Here is a 12,770-nt window from a genome sequence, read left to right on the forward strand (position 1 = left end):
TGTAAGAAGCCAATGTAATTCCACATGTACTCAGAACATCTACAGTTGAGAATATGCTGGGATGTCATTCAAACAGCTCTCATGGATTTTAATAATTAAATAAAATTATATTTATTTTTTGCTAACAAAGAAAAAAATAATTTCATTAACTTAAAATTATCTTCCATAAAAAAGTAGAAGAAAAATCTCAATTACACTTTCCTTTGTTGAGAATCTGTTTTTTCACTATGTAAATATTTGTCATGCAAAAGGTTTTGGCAGAAGGATTTCAATACACCTTAGAAAAACAAGAAAACAAAATAAAAGAATGGAAAAGGCTGAGGCAGCCTGACATCAGAACAAAGGTCTCTTTTATTTAATGCAAAGAAAAAAAAACCAACTAGAGTTTGACAATGTGAGAGCTCTGAGGCAGGCATAGTCAGAGCCCAAAAAAGGCTTTTAAACAGGATTAATTAGAGGAAGTGTCAAATAAAAGCCATAAGGCATTCAGATGAATGAGAACAAAATGCTATGCAGCCATGGACATGGAAGCATTTGTTGATGCCAGAAGGCTCACCATGTTTTCTTGCTTTTGTCGTAACTGTAAAGTCAAGTCACTCAACATTTGGCTGAGGGTTGCCCGCACAGCGGTGTTAATGCTCCGCTGGTGACAGCTAGATACATATGTCTCAATGCAAACCTGATGAGGAAACAAGACAGCAGTACAAAGAGATCAACTCCCACTTACCAGGAACACATTTTAGGAGGATACCAAGGTCTCTCACATGCAGATAGTCAGCCTTCCTTACTATTTCTTATTGCTTTATTAGCGCATTAGAAGTTTTTAGCAGTCTTGGTTGGAAAGCCAAGTAATTCATCTGTCACACAGCTGCAGGAATGGTAGGGCAAAACTGGCAAAGGCTCCTGTCAAACCCAAGTGATTTTGGTACTTGTCTCACTATTGAATGCTGCTTTGATTATTCATCTCTTGATACTTATTGTAACTACCTCGCTGCAAGTCTGTCTGCAATGTAAATACCCTCTAAGTCTTCAAGCTTGTTGCTTCTGATGTACAGGTATTTGCCACTTATTCTATGATAATCATTATGTACTGTAACACATCTGAAAGCCTTTAAGGCCTTTCTTAACCCAGAAAATACAATCGCACTTTACCATAAATAACACAAACAACTGCCTTTTAATAACTGGCAATCCAACAGAGGGCTCCTCTTCTCAGAGATCGCATGGGAACCAAGGTAGCAATAGAAGAACACTGATGGATCATCCAGTTCCCAACTCCACACCCAGCTGCAGGCAGTTTTCTGGCAATGTGCTGTGCCCAGAGTCACGCTTGACTTTTGCCCCAGGTGATGTTGCACAAGTGGCTGCTAAAGTGCTACACAGCTAGGATCCTGAGGACAGCACACTGCAAAGTGCAGTTGCTATCCTTCATCAGATAATTTGTGGGAGGTGCTGGGTCTCTGTAAGACCTGCTGTAACTGAAGTAAACAGTTTAAGCACATTGCACAGTAACTACTAAGTAGATAAAAGTCTTGATGGAGTTGAGCAGGTTTGTGACAGAACTGTACAATACAGTCTTCTTGAAGAAGCAGTTTTGGTCCTCTGTCCTGCACTAAGCTTTATCGTTCACAATGACCAAAAGAAACCCCCAAATTCAAACCAAGTAACCAAAAAAAAAAAAAAAAAGTAAATGACTGTTCACATACTTTTACATTTTTCAGTTTTAGCAGGTTTTTTCTGCCATTGTTTAGATATATAGCAAGTAAGAACTGTAAATATAAATGGAACTAGCTGTGAAAAATTATTAAAAATATTAATTCTTAAAAATATAAATATGTAGTATAAATTATATGCATAAGGAGTATACAAAAATGCATCTGGTGTACATTTTTGAAGGAGAAGGATATTATATGATGTAAAGTCACTTTTATAGTTCCCTAATGAGGACAAGTTTTTAAGAAGGAAAAATTAAAGTGATCTGATTACATAATCTGATCAGTACTGACATAGGCACACAAACAAGACTCTTGATTGTTTCTAATTCCTGTTGAAATGAAACCAAGCTGTCAATAGGTCAGTAATGAAGATGTGCTTGTAAGTTGGCCTGGACCAATTCTGCCCATCATTCAGCTATCCCTTGAATCCTAAAAATAACCCTAAAAGCTTGTTAACCACATACAGCCCTTCACAGAGGCCAAACCATTCCAGCGCTGCTGAGATCACTCTTTTTGAGCTATAAGCCTTCTTCTAGAGTACCTCAATTAATTAATGAAGTACCATTCTTAGAGGTAGGCTGACTTTCAGGAAAGAGCATAGTTAGTATCTTCTCCTTCTCTCCCCTCCCCATGCAAGCTAATAAGCAAACAATACTTGAGTTGCAATCTTACAGAAGGCCTGTGTTCTAAATGGCTGGGCAAGGTACCTGTTGAAAAGCCACTGATGAAGAAGCAGCAGTAAAAATGCGAGAGCTCAGGGCTCCAAAGAGGTGTGCAATGGACATTTTGATCATTTCATGCATTCGGGGACTTCCAGCTCTATGGCATGCAAAACACAACTAAGAGCAAAACACAGAAGGGTTAGCTAATGAAACACAACAGAGTTACAAAAAATAAACCTCCAGAAGGCACACTGGAGCAACAAGCACACACAAAAAAACAAACAACAACAACAACTAAATTTTCCTGCAGGTGTTTAGGCAAGCATGGGAAGGTGCACAGAGCAAGATTTAATCTATTTTTCATACTACTAATCTATCTTCCATATTATTAATACTTAGGGCACAAATTATAGTAGTTTTCATGTTGCATGCTTTCTTAATTTGAAGCAGATAAGGTTCAGAATGATTTCGAGTGCCATTGTTTTGTATACATGAATTGCAAACGATTGTGCAGTGCAAAATGGCCAGACTGCGGCTTTGTTTGTCAGAGAAAGTCTTCAGGGAGTTCCATCAGTAATGAAGGCAGAACCTTTCCAATCCTGCACTGGTTCTACTTGCTACAGAGTGCAGGCTAGGAAAACTAAGGGACTGGCTTGGAAAAATAAATAAATAGCATGGGCACTGGAACAGAAAGCTTCTCTTTGCAACCTTTCCCTTAGAGCAAGTCAGAAGTTAACCAAATGCTGAATTGAGAAATTATTTTCTGTTTCCTACTGCTTATATATTGGCTAATTCAGATACAAAAGCATAGTTATGTTAAAATCTTTGCCTTACCTAAAGCCTGGGCAGCAGGAACTTGTGGAAACATGTATGTGCCTGGTAGGATTTGCTATTTAGAAAGACCTAGGCTATTTAGAAAAACCTGAGGCAGTGTTTTCTCAAGAAGTGTGGAGAAAATAACTGTACACCCAAACACTCCAAATAGAGGCAAGCACACTCTATATTATTGCTTGTTCCAATTCATTGAAGAAAAAGAGTTTTGCTTGCTTTGCTGGCACATCTCATCATGCATTAGAGTCTTGTTCACAATAAAAGAACTAGCATTGTCCTAATTTGTACCAGTACACTAGCAAAGCTTTTTAAAAACCAGCTTGGCCTTCTGAGAATAAAAGTGAAATGCAACTACCAAAACCAGCAGCATTTCACATCAATCTGTGAAAGACAACTGCCAATTTTCAGAATGCTTTTGATGAATAACAACCCTGTTTACAGAGAGAATAGAAAATATTATTTCTGATTATTTCTACAGTTTATACCGCACAGACCATGACTGATTGACCATTTCCTCCCAGTCTCAGGTACTGCTCTTAAAGACTGAAAGCTGAAGGGTTCAGAGCCATTAAATGCTTTTGCCAGCAAGCACTTTGTTTAATCTTAAGCTCTTTACCTACAGCCAAGAGATGCACTAAGCTGAATTCATCAGCTTTTGCCTTGCATGTTAGGAAGTCTGTGAGAAATGTGAGAAAAACTGCAGTAGGGGAAATTATCCATATTTTTTTCAGTATGTGACACTGACATAAAGAGGGTTTAGTAGAAATTTAAAAACTGTGGCTTGCTTTCAGCAGTAATTCAGTTCATCCCTGCTGCAGCATCTACAGATGGGGCTTACAAAGACCTCCAAAAATAGCCACCCCTTATGGTCTCACCTAGCACAAGAGAAACCAAAATCTAAGCTGTGCTAATCTAGAATGATTACTATCTTTTTCATCTGGTATATGTTATATAGATGAACTATTTATGCTGTATCCTTGCCTTTTAAAGCCCTTTTTTCTTTTACAAAATGGAAGTAATTTTCTTTGGTTCCCTGTTATCCCTACAACTCCTTTCCCAGCTTCCGATAAGGCAAGGTCAGTTTTATTCTTGAACTCAGAAAATACTGTAACTTCCAGCTAAAGTAAGCCATTTTCACATGGATCTTTGTTATTACAAAAAAAAAAAAAAAAAAAAAAACAAAAAAAAAAAAAAACACAAAAAAACAAAAACAAAAAAAAACAACCAAAAAAACCCTACCCCAAAAACAAAAACTGAGAAGTAAAACATCTCTAAATGTGTACATACACTTGGGAGTGTAGGACATGTAAATAACATTTACATTCCTTCATGGATACTAGCTCTGCCCATACCACATTAACAATGTAATTTTATAATAGATTCTGCCCACAGCAGTGTGGTTTGCACAGGAGGATAAGTGTTCCTGTGCATCTTCTCTAAGCTGAACAAACAGCCCATAGTTTCCAACACACTACTAAAAATATCACTCACCTACAAAGGCTCAGGTAATATGCCTGCAAGTATGTTTTTCTACAACCAAAGCTACTTTACAATTTAATTCAGACTAAAATCTAATGGAATAAAGGGAGTAGAGTGACTAAGAACCCAATGGATCAAGGGACATTATAAATATTTTACTTGGATGTGTCAGGAAAGAGATACACACAAGGAACATTGAGGTACTTATGCTAACATGGCACACTATGGCTTATGAACTTCTCTTCAGGAAAATTCATTAGTGTTAGAGTTGCAGCCAGTAGGAAATCAGCACAGTGCTGTTTTATGAAGAACTCAAGAAAATTTTTCTATTGCAAAAAGCAAAGTAAATATGAGAAGTAGTAAATGTGCAATGCTGTTATATACAATTATCAGTCAACTTCAACTGCCTTCCCATGCAAGCCCAAACCTGCCTGACTTGCAACTATTTCTTCACACCAGGCATAATAAGGTAATACCAGTCCTAATGATGGTAGACGTGTTTTAGACTGGTTCAGTTCCAGGCTACATATGGAAGACACACTCTAGGTAGTGGGGAAAGGTTAAGTGACACCAAGCTGTGGTATAACCGAGGCACTTACCTCAGCAATCTTCAACACCGAACTCCCATTCAGCTCAAAGGTGGAGGTATATGTTATACAGAGCAAGACCTTGCATCAAAAGAGAGGAAATGAAAAAAATTACGTTTCAGCCATTATTCACTCTCTTTTCCACCCATATGCTCCTAGCCACATCTCCTTCCAACTCTGAGAAATAGCATCAAAAGCTTCTTAGCCCCGTGTGTTTTTGGGATAGAGGAGATCCTCTTGAGAAGCTGCACCTGTTGGCTCCAGAGGCACCACCCAATAGATTACTTATTGCTGTCTCCTACATATGACCACCAAAAGGAAGACAATCCAGTGATCAACTCTGGCCTTGGACCCCTATTCATATTTTAACCACAAGCTTTGCATGATTTATAATCAGTCCTTCCATTCTTTTCTATCAATATAACAAAAGAGGAAGGAAAAATACAATGCAAGTTATTGCTTAAGTGGCACAGACGGATAAGCATTATGTGAAAAAAGCCATTAATTACTGCCTGAGGATTTCCCAGCACAGGATATTTCCACTAAGTGTATTATAGTCACTTGATAATGAGTAGCTCAAAAACATCCATAAGCCCCAGTTCATGAAGGGAGGCCTTTTCTGTCCTGAATTCAGCAGGAAGAACAAGACACTTAAAGACCAATTCAGCTTCTTACTTTGAAGAGAAAGGGAGTAAGAATGTGATGTGAACCCCCAGGGTAAATGGGTGAGTGAGGCAATGCAGTGAGAAATGCTGCGGTGTGATGCCTTTTGTGTCTGGAGATATCTTCCCTCTCTCCAGTCTTCCTTTCCAATCTCTTCTCTCTCACAGAAGACAGAGTCTCAGCTACTGTTCTCTCTCCTTCAAAGCATAAAACCCCTCCAGTACCAGAATTTATGTTTGGCTTGTTCTGAAGTAGTATGAGTTTCTTGGGATAAGTGTAGCAGCAAATATCAAATCACATTAACACGAATGTATTGGTCCCTACAGCTTCTCAGCCCTACTCAGAACTACTGTTCTCTACTTCACAAGGAAGTTTAGGGCATCAGATAAGTCAGCATTAATGGTTGTTAACTAGAAGCGAAGTACAGAAGAGTCTGTGCAAAGGTGAGTGCGACATTTTCTTGAAGGAGGACATAAATAAACTGTTCAGCATTTTGAGAGTCATACTGAAAAGTTACTATACACTGAAATGTACTGCATCTTTACAAGTGATTTTTCTTAGCAGAAAACCTGTCTTTCACTAAAGGATGTCACACCTCACTCTAAGCTTGTCAGGTTTTCTGTTTGTTTGTTTGCATTTTTGTTTTGTAAATAAAATACCAAGAAGGAGCTTGATCCTGTTCTTACAGAAGATGATTTTACTACAAAAAGTGTTCCAAGTAAACCACTGTGTAATGGTAATTTTACAGTTTTCTGTATATGATATCTTGATCTGACTCTCAGTCCTCATAAATAGAAGCTGAAAAATGTGGACAAATACTCGAGGTAGTGACAGAAAAGGGCACACTACTTTTATGAATTACAATAGTCCTGCAGTAGAAACTCTTTTTTAGACACTTAGAATTCATCTTTGGAGCAAAATTTCTGAGCCAAATTCCTTCTTCATGGTTTCTCTTTTCTTTGAAATGGACAAAATGGAATTTCTTAAAAGTGTTACACAGCCTGCCTCAATACTACAAGGAGAGATACAAGCTACACAGCACTTGAACTTGCCAGAGAAAGCAATCTAATTCTAACTACAAACAATTAAGAATGCTGTACTTGTATTTCTTGACAGGAACTCCACAAATTTCTCTGCAATCCATAACATTTACTGGTACATGCAGAAGTGCCAGTGAAAAGGAACTGTGGCACCTTTCTTCCTCCCCAGAGCAAATTCTATAGAACAACACAAAGGTAAACATTCAATTTTAAAAACTCTCAATCTCATCTGGCTAATAGGAACATAAGTTATAAGGGCTGTTATTTCCATCTGCTGCTCAGTCCATATGTAAAAAATTTAAAGCTTTGAAGCCAAACAATTTTGTTTAGCACTAACTAGATTCTTAACTACTGGCCAGCCTCACAGTCAGCTGTGGGGCCTCACTTTCTCAGCTAGTAATTGCACTGAAATTTTATTGACATTTCTAATAGCTGTGAGAGCTCAGCAGCTGGCTAAAAATATATATTCAGTACTCAAGGAAAAACTGATTTGTATCCTCCAGACAGTGCTGCGTAAAACACAGGTGTAGAACACAGTTCATAAACACAGAGAGACAAGTGTTACCTCCCACTGACAAATCTCTTCTTATCACACTAAGAACCACGATGGACATCCATGACTAATCCTATTCAGTGGTTTGTGTGTCCTGATTTTCCCTACTTGTAAAACCTTATTTACTTCATGTGATTTTCTGCCCTCTTGTCCCATCTTGGCTTCGTAGGATGTGTTACTATCTAATGTTTTCCACAGATCAAAACCTGGATGCCAATACACTATGATTCACGGAAGGACACACCAGTTCAGGCATTCTTTTAAGCCTTTGCTCTTCAAAATATCTTTCCTTTTTTTTTTTTTTTTGTGCGTGTGTGTTTTTTTAAATTTGTTTTTTTTTTTTTGTTTTTGTTTTTTAAAATTTCCATCTTTTTTAGAGCTGAATTGTGAAAAGTTAGTGCATATGTATATATATTTACATATATATGTGTATATATAAGTATGTATATATATATATTCCTTTCTGTCACAAATGCCAAAAAATCTGCATGTAACATGTAAATGATAGAAACATCAGAGATCAAGCTCAGTGAGGAAGTGATGATCAAAACTTTGCTATGAAGCAAAAGAGAATCTCAGCAAAAAGACTGCTAAGTTTTGACTGCTATTCTTTGTAAAAAATAAGATCTGGGAACCCACTAGCAAGAGAAAGGTCATATAATCTGATGCAACCAAATGACAGACGCACAAGTTATCAGCCAGTATATTCTTGGCTTACTCCACTGCTACCACAAATCATTTGCAAGTTCTGAAACATGTCTCTGACCAATACACAAGACTGCTCTCAGCTATGATTTCCATCAGCACTGCTGCAGGGCTCATTTACAGTCATGGCAATGATCCAAACACTTAACTTGCATGTTTTCCCTTTTATGTGGAACAAACAGGAAGACAGCAGGCTCCTCTTTTAAATTACTGGATGAAAAATGGGACTAAAACCAATCAAACAAAACCAAACTTAATAATTCTGATCCACTCAAAACACTGAATCTCCAAACAGGATACTCCCACAGACTGCTTAACTACTCATGATACTAACTCAAACAATCTACATTTTAAAAAATTAAAGAAAAGAAAGATAGAGGCTTTCTTGGGCAATAACATGTTGTTTTTGCAACCACTGGTATGGAAAGCAAAAACAAAACTATAAAGCAGTTCCTAATAACTAGAAAGCAATTCCAGTACAAAAACAAAATTGAAAAACAGCTTTTACTGATTGGTATGAGACTCTAAACCACTTTTTTTTTTTTTTTTTTTAAGAAGGAACTTATATGACTGTAGAGATAGTTTCAAAGTCACACAACTTCCAGGATTTTTTAATTGGCTTGCATTATGTTGCAAATGCCCAGTGAGATCACATTTCCATAAATGGTTTATCCATAATGAAAGTATTTATTTTAATTACTGTTGAAGCTCTGACCATCATGAAACAAGAAATATAATTCCTGCTCCCTGGAGTCCCAGGATACAGTCCCAAATGTAGTGTAAGAGCATGCACGTGGGTAGTTTCCACAATAAGTAGAAACAAAACCAAAAAACTCTGCTTCTGATATGCCAATTGAAACAAAATGTACAGGAAACAAAATGAAGTGCAGTGTTATTAAACTGACATCACGATGACTATCCATCATGTGCCATGTGCTCTAGGATGACCCTGCTTGAGCAGGGAGATTGGATCAGATGACCACCGTGGTCCCTTACAACCTTACCCTTTCTGTGATTCTGTGTGAATCCATACTTTAATGGTCGGATAGGAATTTGAACAACCTGGTCTAGTGGAAGGCGCTCCTGTCCATGGCAGGAGCATTGGAAGTAGATAAACTTTAGGGTTCCTTTCAGCCCAAATCATTCTGTGACCTCTTGAAGAGGAAAAAAGTGGGAATGTTTTTAGGTTGTAAGGCTGCCTAGCATTGCTAGCCAAGTTCCTTAAGTGCTTAGAACATATCTGTAGTACAAAGCAAATCTTACTCTGAAGAGCTTATGGTGGAGGCACATGAAATGAGCACAGTGTGTAGGAAAGCAAGCAGTTACCTCCAAGAAAGAGAGAAAAGGTTCAAAACTTTACAATTTATAAAGAAAACAATTTTGCAACCACCTCTAATCCCTTTGTGGGATTTGTAAAAGAAGCCTTTCCTGACTTACTTTATTTGCAGGCTAGTAAACTGGGATGCAATGTGTGTCAGATGATTCTCACATCCTGCCCCTCGGAGGAAAACCCTGATAGGAAGGACAGCCCTTTACCCTTAACATTTAAAGTCATCCAGTACTTCTGCAAAATAGTTTGGACAGGACATATCCCCCTACTTGTCAGAATAACTGCTAACCTGCTCATGTTGCACTCTTTGGCCTTGAAGGAAAACAAGGGCAAGAGAAACAAAGCACATTAATGAAGTCATTTACACTGTGTCAGCATGTGTCACCATACCAAACAGCAGATTTTAATTATGGAGAGAGAGGAGAGTGTGTCTGCTATGAATTAGTAAACCCATAAAGGCTGCTCAGCATTATGAATGCACCAGGGCTTCAGACATAAGGACTATATCTGGTACAGGAGAACATCACACATCATCAGCAATGACATGCTGAGTGCTCCGAGAAGAAAATGCCCATTTAGCTCACTGGATTAAAACAGAACTGCTGCTGAACACTATTTATCGTGGCATGAAACCAAGTGAAATTTCTGCTTATGTATACAGTTGTAGAAGGGAAAGAAATTATTCAAAGTTTAATAGATACTTAACAGTGTTTGTCAACATTCTGACAGGGGGTTTTATCTTTAGAATTTTAACAATTAAAGGGAAAAATAAAGAAAAAGGCTTAACAGCAGTGTAGGATGACATTTCCTCCTTTACAGGTTACAACCTATTCAGGTATACTGCATTACTTTACAAATTATACTATGCAAATGTGAGTAAAACAAAAGTGAAAAAGGAGAAATACCAAACTGGAAAACACCAACAAATAGTTTAAAGAGTTGTCAAATAAAAATGAAGTTTCATGCACCAATTACTAAAATGATTCAAAAGGATGTCAACACATGGATGCAAGTAGAGCTAGAGCTGTCAAGGAAAAAAAGAACTGGTGTCTCCCCTGGGTGGAAAATTCTGACATTTATTCTTGACAACAAGAGACTTTTTTGGGCAGGGGAGAGGGAAGATAACTCCCTTGCTCTCAGATAATGCAAAACTGTAACAGGGAAGCATTCTGCATGGCAATGTATTTTAAAACAGCTGATTTAGAATTACTGTTTCAAGTCACTAAATTAATTGGCAAGAAGCTAGCATCAAGACAACCTAGGAAGTGGTGTCCCACAGGCTGGCTGGCCTGACAGAGGATTTTACCCTATCCCAGACCATATCCTGACCTGCATCCAGGAAAATTATATTAAAAAGCCAGATAAGCTGGTTTTGTGTTTGCATCACCAACTGCCATGTCACATACAGTTTCTCTACTTTTTTCCTCTCTTACAAGAGATGTGAGGAGCTCCAGGGTAGAGGACCCAAGGAGCTCGCTGGCAGCGTCAGAACAGCTTATTGGGACACAAGTTCTCCCCTCAGCTGCCCCCAGGACCAGATGGTGCTAACAGCTATGGTAGCAGTGGCCCTAATCATGGGATGCTCATAAGCAAGCAGGTGTAAACTGGGTGCATCTGTGCACAGCTGTGGCAACCTGCAGTACAGGTACAATTGCATGCAAAAGCTATGGCAAGTGACCCTTTCATGCCACTGTTGTGGGACCACTTTGGCTGGCAGAACTTGCCACTGTCACCACCAATAAGTATTAATGTCTGGCAGCTGGCAAAAGACTAAAATGCCATAAGTTAAAGGGTTTCTATATTTGGAGGTCTGATCATATGATATCTTTGCAATTCATTTTTGTAATGGTTAAGTGAACTCCAGGTTCTTGGTATGTGTGTCAGATTAAAAAAGTCTGTAAGGACTTGTACTTCCACACTTGATAGGTGTGAAATTACACTTTACAGAGCCAGGGACTTGCTGCTTTTTGGTTGATGCCAATGATTTTGATTATGCCACACCAAATGTGACAGTTCCAATGTGACAGAATGAGCATGTTCTCTACCTGAAAACACCTTCATAACCTCACAATTCTGAGACAGTCAAAATTTTTGCACTAGAATTTCTTCAGGAATGAAACTAAGCCTACTTTTCTATCCTGCAAAACTTTTAAACTGACCAACACTCTGCTCAGATTTTTGAAATTACACATCTGACAAAACCCACAGAGGTTGCTCAGGGATAGAATTCAAGCACAGAATGGTAGTGAGGAAAAGCCATGGATCCTGGAAAGAGGTTTCATTATAGAGATACTGCATTCACTAGTGACTGGTTTAGGCAGTTATCCTCCAGCATCCATTTGGCCAGATTCAGGCCATTACCATTACCATTCTTTCGGATTCCTTAAGGAGAAAGCTCTGCTATTTAAGTCAAGCTTGGTTTTGGCTACAATGACCAGGCACCTAAGAACCAGGGGAATTCTTTAATCACAGTACTAGGCATTTACTATAGTTCTAATTAACTCAGGAAAGGATGAGCTTATCTTGAAGCCCACAAGGTAGGTCATTCAATCCATTGGAATTAATCTGGTTACTTATAACAAAGCACATGAATAAAATGACTTTCAAAAATAACCAGAAAGAAGTAAAATGAGACAAGCAAACCCAAGAGGGTCTGGATTTGTAGTTGGCCTACATTACAAAAATTTAACTTATGAAAAGGCTAAGCACTAAGAACTCTATGCAGCATTTCTCAGCAGGACTGATCTTCAAAAAAAATCTTATTTGCATGGTACTGTGCAAGTCTTTACAGAATCCCTCTTTAACAGAGCAGACACCAACACACCTCCATTTGATTTTACAGTTCAAGACAAAGCAGAACAGTTATAAATTATATTTGACTAAGCATAACCACACTGTATGTGGAAAAATATATCTCATAAACATTAACCTTAAAACAATGAGTAGATATGTATCTGTGAGAGCTTATGAGTGATTATCTCATTTATTAATATTCAAGAAAATGGTTTAGAATATAATCATGCACAGAGACTGGGATTGTACAGTTGTGTTGTGTCAACATTTTGGATCAAACACTTTGGAGCCATTTTTCAAATACATAAGTTGTTCTCTGTCTTGGAGGGCCAAAGACCTGCTCAAGCAGCAACAAAGTTCCTGACAAGTTTTCTGAAATAATTAACTGTAAGTTTTGCTTAGTTGGTCAAGC

General features: G+C 38.1%; 1 protein-coding gene across 6 annotated transcripts in view; it reads right to left on the reverse strand.

The window, feature by feature from the left end:
* Positions 1 to 12,770, reverse strand: part of ARFGEF3 (ARFGEF family member 3) — a 93,909-nt gene that overhangs the window by 58,841 nt on the left and 22,298 nt on the right. For 3 of the 6 annotated variants that reach the window (XM_038131529.1, XM_038131528.1, XM_038131530.1), the window contains exons 5-7: positions 5,287 to 5,355; positions 2,423 to 2,554; positions 557 to 679 (exon numbers count right to left, since the gene is read on the reverse strand). In XM_038131529.1, the coding sequence (XP_037987457.1) occupies positions 557 to 679; positions 2,423 to 2,554; positions 5,287 to 5,355 (324 nt within the window). The remainder of the gene's footprint in view (positions 1 to 556; positions 680 to 2,422; positions 2,555 to 5,286; positions 5,356 to 12,770) is intronic. The other 3 variants (XM_038131532.1, XM_038131533.1, XM_038131531.1) reach the window with 2 other exon arrangements.

The sequence above is a fragment of the Motacilla alba genome, chromosome 3 (genome assembly GCF_015832195.1).
Source record: "Motacilla alba alba isolate MOTALB_02 chromosome 3, Motacilla_alba_V1.0_pri, whole genome shotgun sequence".
In the NCBI taxonomy this organism is placed as follows: Eukaryota; Metazoa; Chordata; class Aves; order Passeriformes; family Motacillidae; genus Motacilla; species Motacilla alba.